Below are 21,802 nucleotides of genomic sequence, written 5' to 3'. Positions count from 1 at the left end.
TCTATGTTTCGTTTAGCTTATTCACAAATGCAATGTTAGTGGACCATAATAACTAAATAAAATACCTTTCTAAGTTTAAAGGAGAAGTCACGAGGTTTGTAGTTTAATTAACATTTCTCCATTACAAAATGCTTAGAATCTAAGGAAAAAAGGTTCAAGATGAGCAAAAAAAAAAAAAGGTTCAAAGGAGAAAAATGGTAATTGTCCCACATTGCTAAATAAATTAGAGATCGAGTTTATTCACTTCTTCTACAAGAGGAGTCACCCCACCTCTCATATACCTCTCATAGAGGGAGTGGAATTAATCATATATACCTTCTTTATAATTTATATATTTGTTTTTACAAGGATCTTTTTCAAAATTATTATAAATTTCCATTTTCTTGAGACCAAATTCATTCGTTCATTCAATAATAAAAAGAAAAAGATAGACAATAGAACATGGCACGTCTCTAATTATGGATCTACTTTTGACCATGAGTGCTTTCAATTTAAATATGGATCGTTCACTAATAACACAGCAAAATTAGGATACTTCGGATTTGTCGAATTATTTTATGGTTAGTGAAATGGCCACTTTCTGTTTAAGATTAGAATTGTCTAGATAGTTTTTGTTTCATTGCCCATAAAATTATGGCCGCATGTTCGGGGATGGCTAATGGGCTGTACCATTATATATAGAATACATATTAAACATTTTCCTTCTTGCGGATCAAATGACCTCAATTAGTAAAATATTTTGTAAATGAATAAGAGATTTGAATACATATCAAATTACTTCAAGTACATTATATTAATTAATTTATTACCTATACACCGAATTTGTACTTCGTAGTTTTTTTTTTTTTTGGAGAAGAAAATAATTATGTACTTAATTGGTAGTCAATCAGATACTTTCGTTTCTTCACGAATTATTGGCTTTCAATTTTATTATTCACTTCATAACAAAGGACGTCCACAGTTATAAGGGTCCATAAACTATTTTCCCTTTAGGCCTTTCCAAGCTTAGTTTCAACATTGTCAAGTTAATGTCATGATTAAATAAAAAAAGTATCCACTAATGTCACATAAGAAATTGACGAGGCAGGAGAATGGAGGAAGAGGTCCAAATGCTAGGCATAAATAGTTCTTGAAGTAGTTTTTCCACTTTTTACTTGGGGTTGCATTCAAATGATTTTGTCTAGCACAAGACATTATCCATATATATTATTGAGGGATTGTGAGGTTAAGACAAAACCCAACTGTCAATAATTATGTATTCAATCTCAGCCATTGACTAAGTATTTCTTCTCAGCCTAATGGTGTTGTCTCTTTTTCCTTTTTTTTTTTTTTGGGTTCAAAATTCTTTAAATACAATGAATCCCCCGTCCATATGTAGTCTCCCTTTCCCATTTCATGACCATATATACCACGTAATGAAGTAATTTTGTTACATGTATGCAACCATTTTTTTTTTCTTATTTCCATAAATATTACAGGGAAAAGAATAATCTGTTACGTCTCACCATAATGGCATAATATAAGTAATTCATGTAAGAAGTGTTAACTATTTTTTTTTTAAGGAAAAAGTGTTAACTAAAGATTGATGTGTGTCATTGAAATATTATAAGGTACTCCTAAAGTTCAGTCTATAATATTTTCTCCTCTTATATGAATGGTGAATTTAATTATAATTTAATTAGTGAAACTTATTATTATGTGTGAGGAAAAAAAAAAGCCATATCATTGTATTTATGAAGTACCAAATATTTAGTTCTCAATAGAGGATATTTAAATTTGTTTGAACTATAATTGTGTACAGCAGTAATACCTTATATTACTTGAATATAGCCTAAAGAACTTATCCTTTGTAATTTGGCTTTACGACTATTAGTTAAAGAGTAACGTTTTAAGATTTAATAGATTTTTAGTTAGTTTAATTGTAAATTTTTTTGTTATTGAATAAAAAACATAGGATCGTATCTTGTTTAGACTAAATTGAAACATATTGATAAATCATTATTTCAATAATAAAAAATAATATTATGGTGTGAGGACATTATAAATTCAAATTCTATCCTATTTATTATAGAACAAAATCAAATTTTCAAGAGCGTACGTGCATCATTATTCATTAAAAAATAACGCAAAAAAGAGGTGGCATGAGTCTTTTCAGTGATAAAGAAATCCAGGAAAGTGATTAGTTACTAACCATGAACAAGGTTAACAACCTCACTATATATAATAAATAAAGGGCATGTTCTATCCTCTTATTATTATTATTATTATTATTATTATGTGTGTGTCTTTCACAGCTAGCGTTTCTTTATAATTTATAGAAAAGGAAAGATCATGCACCTTCCCCTAATTACATCTACCGTTATAAAAGCTGATCAGTGGCTGGTTTCTCTACTTTTAATCAGTACTAGAGCTGGTTTACTTCGATTAGATAAGTTGTCATATTGCAATGAGTTTGTTCTATATGGGTGGTGTTGTCTTCTTCAACTTTTTCTGTCTTTTTCCATATTTATGTTATCTTGACATTCAAATAGTGGGATTGAATTATAGATCGGTTGAAAGTAAATGTTTTTAAGTTTTTAACAACTTCAAGGGTAAAGGGACTAATTTGGACTTGGTGAAAGATGGATTGATCCAAGCTTGGTAAACCATTTTCTAAAATAGTATTATTTAGTAATTTTAAAGATATACATAAATATATATGGAGAATGTTAACCAGCACCTGGTGCTGGTTAAGGGCAGAAAAGACAAAAGAAACTTGTTAGAAAAAGTAAAAAAGAAATTCTGAATAGTACTACAAAACGGAAAAATTGACATTAATAGCACAAAAAGACAAAAAACGTGTTAGAAAAAGTAAAAAAATTTTGTGGTTAACGGGCACCACACGATGCCTGTTAACACAACCCTATATATATATATATATATATATCATAGTCACTAGTCACTACCAAGCCAAAAACCGACCTTCACCAATGCCATCCTAATTCCTACCACAATAATAGCATATAATATGTATGAATCCAATCACGCTACACACGCCGCACATTGCTCATCATCCTTGTTGGTAGCTATTGTCAAACACAAATACAAAACCGTAGAGTTTTATTTAGTTGCGACTCTTTGGCATTCATCCGAAATATTTAATAAGAGCATTATTGTTCTCTCTGAAAATTTACAATTCATGAGGTTAATTATTCATCATTTTGATAAAACTTACACTACTGCTGGTCGTTGAGTCTCCATTAATCTTTTTAATATTGTTCATCATTGTGGCATTTTCCAAATAAATTTTCCACGAAATTTTCGTACACGATGAGGTATTAATCAATAATTAGTCCATCGTGGTTTTATGCTCAAAGCCATACTACTATTAAGCATCGTAGAGCGTCCAGAAAATACTACTTAATATATCAAATGAATAGGTCTAGATTTGTTCCTTTTTTTTTTGTTGATAGGTCTAGATTTGTTCTTGCTTCAATAAAGAATGGAAGTGATAGTGACGTATTTTACAAGCTGACGGCACATTAAGAAGGCTGACGAGAATATACAATCCGTCAGCCATTGTCATTGACGCCTTTTTTGACGTTTGAGGCCACACCCCTTACGTGGCGACGTTAGGCTAAAGGATCAAGATAACGAAGTCAAGATTGACGGCCATGGTTGTGAGAGTCCTTAGCTGACGTTCTTTTTGGAAACGTTCCTAGGTTGACGGCAGTATGGGAGGTACACGTTGGCTGACGACCTTGATAGGTAAAGGCTGAAGGAGTAATCCAACCTCCATTCTTAATCTATCTTGACTTCTACATACGTGAATATAAGGAAAGTTCTTTCTCTACACGTTTGACCTTAGTCAAAAAGATCCCTATAAGGAAAAGGGCTCTATACGATACGCAAAGATCCGCGAATTACTCTTCTAAAAGGAAAGTACTTCCTCGCCAAGGCGTTTATTTCGACTCTACACCACTATATAAGCCCCAGAAACCCTCATGACAAAAGGTACGCACAACTATCCCAACTCTGGCACTCTAGGGTTGTTTAAGGCTCTAACTTGACCTTGGGAGGGTTTTTGGCCGGCACCACACCGATGCTCTCTTTTAGGTCACTTTGTTTTCTCTTTGCAGGTGTTGATTCGAGTTGGAGAGTGCCTGTAGCTTACTGGTGATTTTTTTGACCTCATTAGGAAGAACTGCAACAAACAAGTTTACTTTTTTTTTTGGGTCCTTGTATCCATTGATGAGTAGAGGTGGTTCCATTCGGCATAGAATATCCGAGAGGATCGGTGGAACCCATATTGCATTATTCATTTTTTTTTCAACGGGCTATAGAAAAGTGCTGTGGCCTGTGGCTCACCACTTTGTTTTATCAATCGATGACTCCACCTTTGTTGGTCCTCTAACAATAAAGATCGATCGTAACGAAGGGTCAAAAAGTATTGGTCTTTTTTTTTTTTTTTTTTAAAGTTTCGCTTAACTTAATTAGTAAATTTTTTTATTATTGAATAAAATGATTAAAGTTATACACCAAAACTCAATTGATATTTTAACCTAATAATAAAAAATAAAAATACTAAGTTGAATAATCACAAAATTGATCCTATAAGTTAAAACTTTACTATATTGGTAAAAGAGAAAAAAAAAAAAAAAACTATTTCGTAAGTCAAAGTGGAGGCTGCCAACTTCCATGACATAAAATGGATACCTTTTCCACAGAAACACCTCCTCCGTTGGAAGTTATTACATGCAGCAGATGCATGTTTTTTCTCTCTCACCAGGGGTGGACCCCACAAGTTATTACATGTAGAAGTTTTTCCCTCCGTTGACATTTATTGTACACTGTTCCTTGTGTCAAAACCACAAGTTCACTTGTGGGGTCGACCCCTGGTGAGAGAGAAGAAACATACATCTGCTGCATGTAGAAGTTTTTCCCTCCGTTGACATTTATTGTACACTGTTCCTTGTGTCAAAACCACAAGTTCACATGCGTGATTCGGCAAACATGGTGAGCTCATTAATTATGACAACCTTTTATTTCATTTTCTTCTTTTATCTATGCCAAATTGTGTACGACACTACGACTATGAGGTAATAACGATCTGTATTATTTAACTACCGGCCAAGATTTTTTATATTATCTTTTTTTGGACGTGATTTTTTTTTTTTAATATCAAATGAAGTAAGTAAGGTCAACATTAAATACAATTGAAATCTAGGTCTCTTATACAACCCAATAACGATAGTAAAAATAATATATGTGCTCTCAAGAAGTTTTCGTGGTTTGAACTATTTTCATGTAAACAAAACCAAAGTTTGTTGGTTTGGGAAATCATGATATTGGTATCATGAAGATGGCGAAAGGAACAACCCAATGGTAACAATGTTGTGAAAAGCATTTAGTTTGGCAAAACTCTATAAATACTTCAAATATACTATCGATGATACATATTATTACCACCCAAATCTGTATTTACAGTTTTGTATTTTTAAAACTTGTTTCTAGATATTTTGAGAAATTGTTTTCAAAAACAATTTTATTAGTGTTTTAATTTCCACCCTCAAAATCTGTTTGCCACCTCTTTTCTATTTCATATATGAGTGTATATATATATATATATAAAATTTACTCAATCCTTTTTCTCTTCACCTAAAAAAATTGGTCACACATAGCCACCCTCACAACTCACAACTAGCTAGCTAAACTCATCGCACTCAAATCACCGATTACACAACACAATAAATAAACCTAGATCAACAAAAATCGACCAAAAAAAAAAAAAAAAAAAATCTGGCGGTGGTTCATTGATTCTTTGGTGAATCTTGTTTTTGATGGTTCTCGTGGTGGATCTCAAGATTGGTCTCATAGTGTTCAGCCAGTCTCGCAGTCAGGGGCGGAGGCAGGGGGGTCGAGAGGGGGCAGTTGCCCCCCCTGACCTCCCCAAAAAAAATCCTATATAGTATTGCAATTTACAATACCTGCCATTTTGACCTCAAACGTTCCACATTCAGAGAACAAATAACACTATTTTGTCTTTTTTCCATATATAGATTCCATTAGAAATAACACAAACGTTCCATAGGTTTATTTGTCTTTTTAAACAAAACAATGTTTTTTGGGTCCCACTTAAAAACCATATTCCTTTTTTATCCTACCGCATGTTCTTGAGCAACTGCAATTTTTTTTCCCTTGGAGGCTTTGTCGCACAATTATTTCCTTTGAATTAGGGTATCCACATCATCATAATAAAAAAAAAAGATATTTAAGACCTTTTGTATCAAACTAAAACTCTAGCCTCCTAATTGTTTTCACTTCTATCTTAACTTTTTCACAGTTTCAAACACTTTGTTCTTGCTGTAGACCAAAATTTTAACTTCTTAGTTCTTACCACTTAAAAGAATAGAGAAAGAAATGTTGAATTTTACATAACTTTTTAAGAGTATTCAAGGCCAAGAAAGTACTACTTCGCAGGTATATTTCTATATCCTTAACAGTTTTACATTGATTTATTTTAAGGAATCAAATCACATGTTTAACTTCTATGTCTTTAAATTAATCTCTTAATTCGATTGTTATTAACTATGAAGTGATTTTATTTATTTTAATTATATAAAATGTGTACTTGTAAGCAATTGGGATTATGACGAAGCCTAATCAAAATAATGATTTTCAAATCAAATTCTAAACGAACTTGTATCGAGGTATATTTTGCAAATCTTCCAATTGAGTAAATTAAACTAGGTATGCAAATATAAATTAAAGTTTATATTATATTTGGTCTTGTATGACACTTACATTAGTATATAATTGTTTATCTATTTTGTTATTTATATTGATTAGTAATATTTAGATTAATTTTACTTTCAATCTAATCTTTCAATTTTGCCCCCCTTAAACTAAAATCCTGGCTCCGCCACTGCTCGCAGTAGACTAGTCGTGGTAATTAGCAGAGAGGGGGAACTTCGCAGAGAAAGAGAGACTAGAATCTTTATAATAAAAAAAACAAAGTTGGTTTTTATTACAAAAACACCATTGAAAATACAAAAACGAAGAATAGTAGAAAACACCTTTGGATTGTTTTTAGAAAACTCTTTTGCACAGTAAATTTTTAGAATAGTTTTCTAAGGGCATTTGCATTGGAAATGGCATATACTATATGTAAGGAAAATTTAGCATAAAAGCCCAAAACTCCTCACACATTCAGACTTGTAAAAACCAACTATTGCAAAAAAAAAATTGCAATAGTGCTACAAGAATTGCACTGCAGCTCAATTCTAAAAAAAAAAAACTAATATTTTATTCACTTACTTTATCAATTCCTCTCTCTCATCGGGTTTTTGGGGTTTTTTTTTTATATTTGGATTTTGGGATATATTATTTTATTGTATAGAAATATTATTTTAATGTATTGTATTGTAAAATAAAAGTTGGGATGTTGAGAATATTGTAAAATGGTATGGTATAATTGATAAAATAGTTTTTTGGAATGGAAAAATAGGATGAGATAGAATTTTGGGATGTGAATGCTCTAACAATAGTATTACAAAAATAGGTGCCAAACAACAAATCAAATAGTGGTACTCACCACTTTTTGTTTTTAAATATGAAAAACTGTTTTTAAAAGCAGCTACCCGGCACTTAATTTGGAGAAAGTTAATTAAGTGAAAAAGATAAATTTGGTAAGTATTGTCAGTAAGCTTCTGTAAGCAATACATGCATTTGGAAAACAATATAATCTTTTTTTATAATTTAATTTGTCAATTGAAATATCTCTTTTATTTGTAAATCTTCTTCAAAAGTTAATTTGGAAAATAAATATAAAAATTGACATTTTCACTTTGTTTATGTCTAATAAATTTTTTTTAGTAGTTCCTTTTTGAGATTCAATTCATTTTTCTAGGATTTTTTTTGTGCGTTTTTTATATTGATAAATTCATATTTTTAAGTTGACATTTATAATTAAAAAATTGGAAATAAAATAAACACCAGCCAAAATTTAAATTTATAAGATAATGAGAATAAAATAAATTTTAAGGTGCATAAAAATATAAACTAATTTATCAAACACACTATTTGAGTTTTACTTAAGACTGTAATTACCCCATATCCTTGACCTGCAAAAGCAAAGATTGATACTTAAAATTTAAGCAAAATAAGTGTGTTTTAGTATTAATTTAATTTTAAGTATAAAAAAAAGATACTTAAAATTAAATTAATACTAAAACACACTTATTTTGCTTAAATGTGACTAGTGAGAATAAGTTTGGTGGTAAAAGATGGTAAGAAAAAGTGGGTTTGATGGTGACTGGTTCGGTTCTGAAGAGATACTTCTAGATAGACAGAAAAACAAAAAAAAGGGTACAAGTTTCTTCCATTATAAGCTACATGGACTACATTTCTATAAAAAAATAAAAAATAAATAATGAATATGGGATATATCTTATTAAGGTCACTATAAAAGTATGATATTGTACTATTATACCAAAATTATGAGGCTTTGTTTTACTTGAAGGCCTTAGCTAATTACTTAATGTTCATAAAAACAAAAAAAAAGTAATTGCCTAATGGCCTATAAGTGGAGCAAGCCTCATAATTTTGGTATAATAAGTATAAAAAATTCAACAGTAAATAAGATATCTATAAAAAGATTAAATTAGGTACATAAATAATTTTAAATATACTAATCAAATAAAAATATTTATACATACTGAAGGTAGAGTGGGCCTGGTAGAACTTGTTTTAGCTAGCATCGTTTCTTCTTCAAGGTGGGAAAAATTTTCACGGGACTGAGCTAGGCAAGGCAGGTCAAGCGGGTTGAGAAATTTTTATCAGTACTCCTAGTTATTTAGACACTTTTGTCTACTATATATGGATATTATTTTATTCCAAGTCATACGATATTATTTTGTTTAAAAACTTTCTATTAATGACATCATATATATAATTAGAAATTCATGATTTGAATTTTTTTTTTGAAAGTGCTAGGTTTAATTTGAAAAAATTCATAATTATGGGATTTAAATAAAATCAATGAAGTAGTATTAAAATTATATTTTAAACTAATAGAAAGATCCCAAAACTATCTTCATATAATTATATGGACAAAATTTCCTTCCAAATTGATTTGGAAGAATCTCCTCTAACCTATTATGTAACGACTTATAAAATCATCCTTGTGTGTTACTTAAACAAGTCATATAACTCATTAAGTAAATGATGTCATTAAAAGTACACATAAATCATTTTACAAGTCTCTACATAGTGAATTTAAGGCATTTTTGTTGGAAAGAGAACTTTTTTTTTTTTTCCAAATTTATTTTAATATAGAAGAATGCTCTACTAAGCTTTTGCTTTTAGTTTTTATTTTTTTAATGAGTTTATAGCTATCCTATTCAAGGTAATAAAGTAATGTATACTAATATATCCACAAAAAAAAAAATGTAATATGTACAAAGAGCATCCGTAGCAGGTGTGCCATATTCCAAATTTTTGGCATTTGGCACACCAAACCCCAAAATATGAGCCTCATGAGGTGTTTTAATTGCCAAAAATTTTGGCACACCGCTACAGTACTGTCTCAAATATGAGACGGTACGGATAACAATTGCAAAATTTATATTCTTATTTTATTGCGTTTTTCTCTCTCCTTATAATAGATTTCTCTCTCTCTCTCTCTCTTCGTCTTCTCATCTCTGTCTTCTCTCTCATCTTTGTCTTCTTTATTCCTCTTCCACAGCACGCCGATCACCAAAGGCCACCACTCGACGCCACCGATCTCACCAAAGCCACCACTTGACGTCGCCGATCATCTGTCTTCTCTATTCCACTTTGGGTTCTTTTTTTTTTTCCCCCTTTTTTCTTTTTTTCGTTCACTTTTTTGGGCTGTGGTTTGATGGGTGGGTTGGGCAATGGATGGGTTCGGATGGCCGATCTCTCAGATCGCCGATCTCTGATTCTGATCTCTTAGATCACCGATCTCTGATGCCAATCTTTGTGTTTTTGTTGTTTTTGTGGTGGTGGTTTTGGTGTTCTGCTGTGGTGGTTTTAGTGTGAGACAGTGGTGGGGTGGTATGTGGGGTGTTGATTGGTGGGTGGGTTAGCGGCGGTGGTGGGTAGGTGTGTGGGATGCGGTTGGGTTGTGTTTTATGTTGTTGTTTTGGTTTTTCTGTGGTGGTGGTTTTGGTGTTTTGTTGTGGGGGTTTTGGTGTGAGACGGTGAAGGGTGGGATATGGGTGAGGTGTTGATGGTTGCTGGTAGCGGGGGTGGGCTGTGGGTTGGGGTGAGGTGGTTGGTTTTTTTATTTTGTATTTTTATATATTGTTGGCTTTTTTAATGTTATTTTAATATTGGTATATATTATTTTAATGTATAGAATTGAAGAATAGAAGATGTGATAAATGGTGAATTGTAAAATGGTGTGTTAAAATAATAAAGTAGGCTTTTGGTGTGTCAAAATGACATTTTTTATAAGAGAGCTGATGGTGATGCTCTAAGGATACTATTTGTTTTCTCTCATGGGCTAAGGCCCAGGGGGGCTAAGCCCAAATGGTCAAGGTTTGCAAGTGAAAGGTTCAATTAGTGTATAAAACACCAATGAACGGTCAGACCCCCAATTTAAACTTAACGGATACAAGTTTATACTCAAACAATAGATGTGCGGAATGATAAGTACAAGCAATACGCAAAACAATAAACAACTCTAAGCCATAATTAATCACAACACAATAGCAATTAATATGTAAGACTAAGGGAAGAGAGATGCAAATACATTGATAAACGATGATGTGTTATTGAAGAGGAAACCGAAGTACTCAGTGAAAAATCTCTTCGCCGCCCTCCAAGCGGTCAAATAATCCACTAGAGAATGGAGTTGGGATACATGAATAGCAATAGACTCTCCAAGCCTAATATACCCAGTACACCTAAGCCCTCTAAGGTTCTTGCTCTAACAGGGTAACGCTAAACCTTGTCTTCATTAGCTTACTGGATCCCACAATAAGCCCATTGCATCAGTAAAATTAAATTGGTCCTCTCTGAACTTCTTCCCAAGTACCAAAATACTTCCTCATTAATATGGGTATGGTGAGATAATGATTTAGCAAATGAACCTCTCAGGGATGTATCATTGTAGAGGGTGAAAGTAGAGGAATTTGGAGAATTAAAAGATTAAGATTGTGGATGAGTCAGTCTTGTTTTTCTCTAGGGTTTCTCTCTTAAAATTCTCTCTAGAAGTTCTCTACATTTTGTGGATATAAGGGTATTTACAATAGGGTATGTGAGGAATGTGAAAAGACAAATTTCATCTAAATAGGGTATTCTGGCGACTCGGCCTCGCGACTGGAACTAATCGTGAGTTTGAGTCGCTAGATAACTACCAGGCCAGACTGTACTTTTTGTCTTGTAGTACTCCAACTGTCGTGACCCTTCAGCTCTCTGCATGCTTCACACGTGTGACGCTTTGGCGACTTGCCAGTCGCGAGCCAATTGCGAGATCTAGTCACGAGACTCCTTTGAGTGCACACATCTTGAGTTTTCTTCACACTCTCTCACACACTACCCTTACATAATTCCCACCTAAATACAGGGCATCTAATTGCTAAAATACAAGCAAATTTGGCACAGAATAAAGCCAATACATGATTGAATAAATTCAACCTTACAATCTCCCCCTTTGGCTATTCTGTGACAAAACCCTAAAAACAGACTCTAGACTTACAATGTGAGTTGGGAACAGTTGCCAAAACTCACTCACATCTAACTCTATATTCTGAGAAGCTCTTAAACCATATGAACAAGTTACCTGAAAACAATAACACAACAAGATCATTGTAAGCAAACATCTTGAACTACATATGGAGCAAACACAATGCGATCAAGCAATAGATAGTGAAACAATAAGGCATGGCTTGACCAAACAATCACTATAAATAGTGATCACAATTATCATTCACACAAGTAATGAACATCCGGGCATGCAAGCTAATAAGCTCGATGCAAAATATCATTTGCATGTCCAACCGATACAAAAACACTAAGTTATTTGTATCAAGGATACAAGATCCAACAAAGGGCACAAGAGTGAAGTACTAAAGAAAATGCATACATAATCTAAAAGTACTACATAGCTACGAAGCAAAGGTACAAAATAAAACATAGTCTAAATAGCTAAAACATTCATGCCTTCATAACGCATCATAGTCAAGTATTAATAAAAACAAGTACTGAAGTCATAGACTACTTAAAACCAAACCAAAGTACTTAAATAAGTGCTATGAAAACCCATACTTAAAACTAACACACACTTAAACCAAAAAAATAAACTATAAAGACTGCTAAAAGTTCTCCCCCTCAAGAGCTACTCTATACTACTCCCCTTTTTTGATCGGAATGGCCAAAGGGCTAAGGCTGGTCTGTGAAACTGTCAAACTTGGTTGTGAGCAAGTTGATTTGATCTTGAATGGCAGTCAGCCTGTTGGAGTGCTCAGTTTAGACTTCTCTCAAGTTGTCAATTCGTTCAAGAATGACCTGGAAAGCATCTGGAGGGGCTGCTGAAGATGAAGCTCTGTTCCTTTTACCACAACTCCAAAGTTGATGGTTGTCATTTTGCTTCAGTTTTGGTGTCCATAGGCTCTCCATGTGTAGGATCAACCTCTTCTTCATCGCCAGGAAGACGAACTTTGATCCTTTTAATGGTTAGAGCATTGATAGCTAGAGGAGTAGACATGACATTGATATCTTGGGGAGTTTTCACACCTTTTGCATGAATGATCCTCATGATCAGACTAGGGAAGATGAGTTTTGCCCTTGAGGATGTCCTTGTTTCATCAGCAATAATGTTGAATGCATGAGCACTGATGTCAATGCAGAGGTTCTCATGAAGCTCCATGAGGAAGATGGCTCTAGCATTGTTGACAGTGGTCATCTTCTTCACTAGGTATAGATTGAACATCATGATGTATGTAAGACATCATAAATTCGACGAGAATGCAGATGTGTTGAGGCATCACCCTTCTTGACCTCCACCAATATGGGATTGAATCGTTTCTCTGGATAGCATCTTGTCCTTGAAGTGAGTAAAGCCATGTTCCACTTCTCCAAATCCAAGAACCTCATCAATATCCTCCACTTCAAGGGTGAATTCATGGCCTCTAACCCAACAGTTTATGACATCATCTCGTGCTATGACATTGGCGTAGAATTCCCGAATTAGTGGTTCACACACCATTGGGAGATCACCAAGAACTTTTCCCAACCTCTCTCTTCAAAGCAGCTTGGAATGAAAGTATCCTTAAGATCAAATAGGTCCACAAACCGCTCTTGGCTGCTAGGAGCCTTTTCAAATTGCCGATTGTATCACTCAAAGTGTTGTGTGGAGCGAAAGCGAGTATTGTCCATTTTCTTCCTCTTGTCAGAATGTTGTGCAGTGGTTTCTTCTTTGGAGTAATTTGAAAAAAAGAGAGCAACAAGTACCACAAAATAGATCACAAAATATGATAGCAAACTGAATTATTAGAGGTTAGTACCAACATAATGGACAATGAATTAAAATCCTAAAAACAGATATATACATGGGCATTCAAACAAAATTGACATGTGACAACATATATAATCAAAACATGATAGAATCATGACAATAAGCATTCAAACATGTCAACGTGTGTGTGTGTGCATCAAATGCAAAAGTGTGCAAATTAGGGCAAAGTGGAAAACCACATAATCATAAAAAGTTTCAAGAGCAAAGAAACATGATTATCTCAACAACTTTGTATTCCATGAAATCCAAAGAAACACACAAAAACATCTAAGAGACATTTTATCATGAACATGATATGCACAACACAACATAAACATGGTATAATGCACAACAATGAAGAACAAACATGGAAAGCATGTTGAATAAGCATTACACTGACAAGATCAACAAAACTCATATGACAAACTCAACAAAACATCATTAAAACCATATTCAAACACCATATTTTCAAATCTCATCACAAACACAAAATTCAAGAAATCTAGGGTTAGAAACATAAAATGCTTTTGAAATAAAAGTGAACCCATACATTTTCTTGACGAGTGATGAAGGATTGATGAACAAAATGGAGGTTTTGTGAGTGAAAATAGAGGTTTTGGAAGAGGGAGAGGCAGACAAGACAATGTAGACGCACTTGATGGGAGGGAAAACTGAAAAGTTTTTGCAAACTGTAATTGATTTAACCCTAATTGTGCAAAACACAAGTTTTTTGCGATTGGAATGAGTTGCGAGCAAGTCGCCAAGTCAAGTCACCAAAATCCCTTGACATAAATTTTGAAAAATTTGTCTAAGTGTTTTTTACGACTAGGATGTCCACTCGCGAGCAAGTTGCGAGGGAACCTGCGAAACCTTCTAAGTAAACTCGCGACTGGAGCTTCACTCGCGAACTAATCGCCAAAATGAGTTGCGACCATTTCAAAAACCCAGAATTTTTGAAAAATTTTCTAAGTTTTTTTCGCGTCTAGCGGACTGACTCGCCAAAGAGTCGCAAGAGCTTCTAAATAAGCTTGCGACTAGGGTCTCGCAACTTACTTAACCCACGAGTGAATCGCCAAAACAGAGTTGCACATAAATTTTGAATTTTTGATTTTTTTTTTCAAAAAAAAAAAACAAAACACTTTCCAAAAGACAATAAAAATACTCAAAAATCTTTTTGAGTTTGATCAGCATAAGATTAAGCATGTGCAACACATTTAAATAAGTACAATCATACAAATGAATAAGGCATTCATTGAACATAGACAAGTGTGATGTGTGTAAATATAAAAAATGAGATAGTCCTTAGTCTAATGTGAAGCTTCAATGATCGATTCGACCAAGCCATACACAATTAGCACTAGAAAGAGCGACCAATCTCAATTATAGAAATATGCATATATAACCTCCCACAAAAATTGATTACATAACTTTGAAGCTTTTCATTTGGCTTCTTTACAATTCATAACATTTGATCATTTTTGATCTTTACATCTCTTTTTGAGATCGATGCCTAAAATTTTTGATATTTCAAATTGATAAACAAGCCTTTGGCCTTTTGGGCATTATACATTTTCATTACAAGTCACTTTTCATTTTTCCTAGTTGAATACTAGTATATGCGACAGCTTTTGCAGCTCATTATTTCTTTTTGAGATTTGACATTAGGTAAGCTATATTAAACAAAAACATAAAAGAGTGGGAAGATATATAGGCACAAGTCTATACATGTCTTAAGATCAACAAAAACATTGACTAATCATTCATGACAAGTTTGAAGATCTATTTACAACAGTCACATAGATGTTAAGATTTCTCCCACAATGATATGAGTGCAATGAAAACAAGCTATGCTCGTAAATGCACAAAGCCATTTGTACGAAGGTACAAGGCAAAATATGCGTGTGACAAAGCACAATAATGCCGATCAAACTTTTTTGATTTTCTACTTTTTATGTTTTTTTGAATTTTTGACACAAAAAAAAGTAAAGATTGATAAAAAAGAAACAAACATGCAAAGCATTTAAAAACAACAAACAAAATAGTAAAAACATGCTAGAATGATAAAAAATATGCACACAACCAACCAATGTCATATCAAATAGGAAATATTAATGCATGGACATGAGCAGTCACATTCCGCTTCTTCTCCATCTTCACTTTCTCAACAATAGGAGTTGCTATCATTGGTTCCTTTGCTTTCACAAACTTCATTCCCTTAGACACATTAGCACTTGAACTGCTTTCTCTAGTGTATCCTAATCCGCTTTTGTCAGCGAACGGCTTTTGATGAGCAAGCACTTCATCAAGCTTCTTGGAGGCAACCCGCTCCATTTTAGCATTAGCTTGAATCACTTCCAGCTTAAGGAACTTGATAATGGAATAGGCTTTAGTTAGTTCTCCGTTTAGTGCCTCAATCTCGCATTTAGTCTCATTGTACCACACTAGAAGACTTTTGTAATCTGGCTCGGCTCTCTTCATTTTCTTAATGGCTGCTCTAGTCACTCTTGCATATTCACTGGTCTTCTCAAGGAGGGAATTGTTGGATTCTTGCAATCTTTTGCGATCTCATTGTTCCTTTATCTTCATCATCATCGAATTCCTCTACTATCCCCATCGACTCCACTTCGGTGTGCTTACCAAGCTCTTCCACTAGCACACTCAAATCATTCAAAGATTGTACGAGAGCAATGGCCATGAATGTAGAGTAGTTTCCCTCTCTGTCATAGCTTTCTTCCAAGTTTGAATTAGAGGAGTTCGTGTCACTAAGGGTAGTGGCATACACTTTACCCTTCCTTCTCAAATAGTTGGGACATTCCTTCTTGAGATGTCCATGACCATTGCATTCGTAGCACACGATTTCTTGAGGGGATTGAGAATCCTTCCCATCTTTCTTTTTGAAATCCTTTGTCTCCTTCCAAGAATTCGAGATTTTTTCTTTCTCAACAAACTTTCCATTCTTCTTGAACTTTAAGAACTTGCGGAAGTTCTTAGCAAGATATGCCACTTCTTTCTCAATCTCATCCTCTTTCGAGGAGTCTTGAGCTTCCACCCTTTCATTAATCATCTTGAGAGAAAGAGATTTGCTTTTCCTATATGATGGTAGAGACAACTCATACGTTTGAAATGAGCCAATAAGTTCTTGACCTTTGATCTCATCAAGGTCCTTGCTCTCTTTAATGATAGTAACCTTCACACGAAAGCTCTTCAGTAAAGATCGTAGAATTTTCCTCACAATCTTGGAGTCCTCCGTCTTTTCTCCTAAATTAAATTTTCCAATTACCACTTCATTTAGCTTCCCATAAAATGAGTCGAATGACTCGTCTTCACTCATCTTCAGCTCCTTGAAGCATGTGGTAAGCATTTGCAACTTGGCGTCCTTCACCTTTTTGGTTCTCTCATAGGTTGTCTCCAAAATTTGCCATGCCTCTTTGGCAATTGTAACATGAGAGATCCTGTGAAATTCATCAGGAGAGATCCTATCTTGACAGTGTCCTAAACACTATCATCAATGGAGCATAGAAATGCCTTCATACGGACTTTCCAAAATGCATAGTTGCTCCCATCAAAGTAGGGAGGTGCATTGAGGGATTGAGATCGTTCCATCTCAAAAGGGGTCTAGGATCACACTTCGGTAATGAAACCACATAACTGTACCCGCTCTGATACCAATTGAAAGGTTCAATTAGTGTATAAAACACCAATGAACAGTCAGACCCTCAATTTAAACTTAATCGATACAAGCTTATACTCAAACAATAGATGTGCGGAATGATACGTACAAGCAATACCCAAAACAATAAACAACTCTAAGCCATAATTAATCACAACAAAACAGCAACTAAAATGTAAGAGTAAGGGAAGAGAGATGCAAACACAAAGATAACACAATGATGTGTTATCAAAGAGGAAATCAAAGTACTCGGCGAAAAACCTCTCTGTGGCCCTCCAAGCGGTCAAATAATCCATTAGAGAATGTAGTTGGGATACATGAATAGCAATAGACCCTCAAAGCCTAATCTACCCAGTGCACCTAAGCCCTCCAAGCTTCTTGCTCCAACAGGGTTACGCTGAATCTTGTATTCTCTAGCTTACCGAATCCCGCAATAAGTCCATTGCATCAACCAAATTAAATTGGTTTTTTCTGAACTGCTTCCCAAGCACCAAAATACCTTCTCACTGATATGGGTATGGTGAGATAATGATTTGGCAAATGAACCTCTCAAGGATGTATCAATGGAGAGGTCGAGAGTAGAGGAATTTGAAGAATCAAAAGATTAAGATTGTGGATGAGTCAATCTTGTTTTTTTTTTTTATAGGGTTTCTCTCTCAAAATTCTCTCTAGAAGCTCTCTAGATTTCGTGGATATAAGGATATTTATAGTAGGGTACGTGAGGAATGTGAAAAGGCAAATTTCATCCAAACAGGGCATTTTGGCGACTCGGCCTCGCGACCGGAACTAGTCGCGAGTTTGAGTTGCGAGATAACTGCCAGGCCAGACTGTACTTTTTGTCCTGTAGTGCTCCAGCTGTCGTGACCCTCCAGCTTCTTGCATGCTTCACACTTGTGACACTTTGGCGACTTGCCAGTCGCGAGATCTAGTCGTGAGACTCCTTTAAGTGCACACTTCTTGAGTTTTCTTCACACTTTCTCATACACTACCCTTACATAATTCCTACCTAAATACAAGATATCTAATTGCTAAAATACAAGCAAATTTGGCGTGGAATAAAGTCAACACATGATTGAATAAATTCAACCTTACATGAAGGAAAAGTTGCACAAGAGGCCAGGAAGGGGAATGGAATTTGGGTTCTGTATTGAAAAATTATCATCATGGTCCATGGTATACGTTAAGTGATCAAATCATTTTTTTGATGAAATCAGTGATCAAATCATGAGAAGCTACAATTTGGGTAAAATGTGTCATACAGAAAATATAGTAGCCAAATAAATGCATGTTGTGAAAGTAATCATGGCCGCATTGTACATGCCAAAGTGAACATCTGGTGAAAGTAAATGGGATCAAGCTCTTCCCCTCTTCATAATTGTTTTGTTAATTATATCTGTGTATCACGGGCTATATATATCACATTCACGGGCTTGATAATCAATTGTACGACTCAATAATCAGACAAAGAGTAAAAAAATCCATTGTTATTGATCATTACTTGTTTAGGATTGTTCAATGGAAATAAAAATTACATGGCCTGAGTACCTAGCAGAGATCTGCTAATTCGTGCAGTCAGTTGTCAGTATCACATGTTGATGTAGGACAATTAACAAGTTACAAGTAGTAAGACAACTTTAAATTTGGTTATGTTTTCGGCTTGTTTATTCTTTTGTCCACCTTAATCATTCTTTTTTATATATAAACAACAAGATTAATTCTGTGGTTCTAATCAAAACCAAAGTGAGGTAGATATGGGTGAGAAGGGACGAGGTTTTCTTGTGATACTGTGTCTTTGCCTTCCACTTCTTGTTCATTCTCAGTGCAATAGAAAACCAGTTGTGTTCAACTTTGGCGACTCTAATTCAGACACTGGCGGTTTCTCTATTGGACTTGGACTCAACTTTGGACCTCCAAATGGTCGTACATTCTTCCATCAGCCATCAGGCCGATTATGCGATGGCCGCTTGATAATTGATTTTCTTTGTAAGTTCAACATATTCTGTTTTCATTCCTTTATAATCCTTGTTTTTCCTCCTCCATCAGTATGAGTCTAGAACTAGTGACTAAGTCCATGCTTCACGGAAAGAAAGGAAAAAAAAAAAAATCATTTAGGGAAAAAGATCCTCTTCTATATAACAAATTTACATTCTTTAAAATTTTAAATGAATTGTTGCTATATATATCAAGAGGAGAGATGATTTTATAGGTACTTTTAAGTGAAAATTATCGTGAGAATAAGTAATTATTTTGGGATGGACTTGAGACTTACACCTACAACTCTTGTTTACTCTTCTTGCTCTTAAATTTAATCTTCTTGCTCATTAATTTAATTAGGAACAAAAAAGCTCCTAACTTGGGGCAAGCAAATGTGAACGTACTCTAATCAAATAGAAAAATGTTATATTTATAACATTTTCACAATAAATCATAAGTGACATATTGTTACAGGTTATTATTGATGGAAAGAAAAAGTAATTTTAGTGGTAGATTTCAATTAGAACCAATAACAACTTATCATCTATAATTTGTTGTGAAAATATTGTGGACGTAATACTTTTCATTCAAATAAGAACAAGCAGCCCAATTGAGAAGTCCCTCATATGTTGAACCTTGTCACGTAAAGATTGAGAAATATCTGAAAACACAATGTTGTTAGTCATCCGTCATTTTTATGTTGTTATTATAGGGAACACTGTTATTATTAATTATGAGACTCATATAGCCATACATGCAGATGTCTAACATGTTTTTTTCACGGTTATCTTTAATTTTGGGTTTATTATCTTCCTCCCGTACGTGAAGAAATTACAGATAAAGACCAAGTTAGACCTTACCCAATACTCCAATTGAAGGTTTTATATCTATTTCTATTTTAATTTTTAATTTTGTTTATAGGTAGATGTTTGAACACAAACATGAGAAATCACAAAAGATGCCATTACCGTTAAATTATAACCATTTGGTGTAATGGTTTGGACAAAATAAAATGTCAATAACAAAACAATTAACTCTCTTATTTACTCTACAGTAGCTAATTTTGATTGCGTCACAGGTGAAAATTTGCATGCTGGTTATTTAACTCCGTACCTGGAATCCTTGGGTCCAAATTTCACAAATGGAGCTAATTTTGCAATAAGTGGTTCATCTACTCTACCTAGGTATAAACCTTTCAGTTTGAGCGTCCAAGCTCTCCAGCTCCTTCAATTCCGAGCTCGTTCCCTTGAGCTAATATCAAAAGGTTGATTCACAACTTACTTTGATTAATTTCACACTTAAACTTAATACTAATTTCCTTACTCGTTGATGTAGGTTACAAAGATTTGGTTACAGATGAGGAATTCAACAATGCAGTTTATACAATTGACATTGGACAAAATGATCTAGCTGGTTCTTTCACCTATCTTTCATACACTCAAGTTATTGAAAAAATCCCATCTATGATCACCGAAATAAAAAATGCTATCTGGGTAAGTCTTAATTTTTCAATTTTCATTACCAGATCACATTGTTTCAATAGTTTTAAAAAATTATATTGTATCTCTTACTCCTGATGGGTTTGATTTCTCTTTAATCCAAATATAGACTATATACAAGCATGGAGGGCAGAATTTTTGGGTACACAATACCGGGCCCCTAGGTTGTTTGCCTCAAAAACTTGCTACAACTACCAAAAACGCAAGCGATTTTGATCAGTATGGTTGTCTTCAGCCTCTTAATAATGCAGCAAAAGAGTTTAACGAACAATTGCGCACTCTATGTGAAGAGCTGAGGTCTGAAATGAAAAATGTCACCATTGTGTATGCGGACATATATAGCATCAAGTACGATCTCATTGCACATGCTACTAATTATGGTACGTACTATCTCAGATTCTACTTTATGTTCTAACTTCTAAACATTAACTTTCCACGTTCTCAAATGGATTATGGTTCCTTTTGAAGGTTTTGAGAATCCTTTAATGGCATGTTGTGGCTACGGAGGACCGCCATACAACTACAATCCCAATACTACATGTGGCCAAACAGGATTTAACGTGTGCAATGAAGGAGCAAAATACATAAGCTGGGATGGAGTGCACTATACAGAAGCTGCCAATTCAATTTTCGCCTCCAAAATACTTTCTACTTATTACTCTACGCCTCAAACTAGTTTTAATTACTTTTGTACTTCCTAAAAAATCACTGACTGGTAATGTAATAACAATTACGTACCCGATAATATGACAATTTATTGAAAGACATGATTTATAATATGTAATTCCTTAATGCTGTGAAATATATGACACGACTTTTAGAAAGAGATAAGAATATCACAATTTCATAAGACAAATTATATAATATATAAAAGTTGAAACATAATATTTCTAGTTGCAAGTTGTAACGTTCTTGTTAAGCATATCATTTCCGTCCAATTGGTCAATTTCAATTCATCTTGGTCATTCGGTACGCTTCAATCCTTTTCAGTTTAGTTCGATCCATTTTGGTGCACTTCAATCTATATATTTTCGACTAATTGGGTCTTAGATTGATTTTATCTAGGTTATGTAGGGGTATTGGGTCTAGTAATTTACCAAGGATGGCCCAACAAAGTCTTTTGGGCTAAAAACCCAAATCCGAAGACATCAAATGATC

General features: G+C 34.1%; 1 protein-coding gene across 1 annotated transcript; it reads left to right on the top strand.

The window, feature by feature from the left end:
• The first annotated feature begins 18,904 nt into the window (after nucleotides 1–18,904).
• On the top strand, nucleotides 18,905–21,404 carry LOC142614218 (GDSL esterase/lipase At1g09390-like). The gene is made up of 5 exons (XM_075786782.1): nucleotides 18,905–19,154; nucleotides 20,224–20,409; nucleotides 20,481–20,638; nucleotides 20,754–21,024; nucleotides 21,113–21,404. Exons 1-5 carry the CDS (start codon nucleotides 18,923–18,925, stop codon nucleotides 21,343–21,345), a joined length of 1,080 nt encoding a protein of 359 aa, XP_075642897.1. The 5' UTR covers nucleotides 18,905–18,922; the 3' UTR covers nucleotides 21,346–21,404.
• Nucleotides 21,405–21,802: the final 398 nt, after the last annotated feature.

This window comes from Castanea sativa, chromosome 10 (genome assembly GCF_040712315.1).
Source record: "Castanea sativa cultivar Marrone di Chiusa Pesio chromosome 10, ASM4071231v1".
NCBI lineage: Eukaryota > Viridiplantae > Streptophyta > Magnoliopsida > Fagales > Fagaceae > Castanea > Castanea sativa.
Note: the sequence above shows the minus strand (reverse complement) of the source record. Positions and strands in the feature narration are given on the sequence as shown.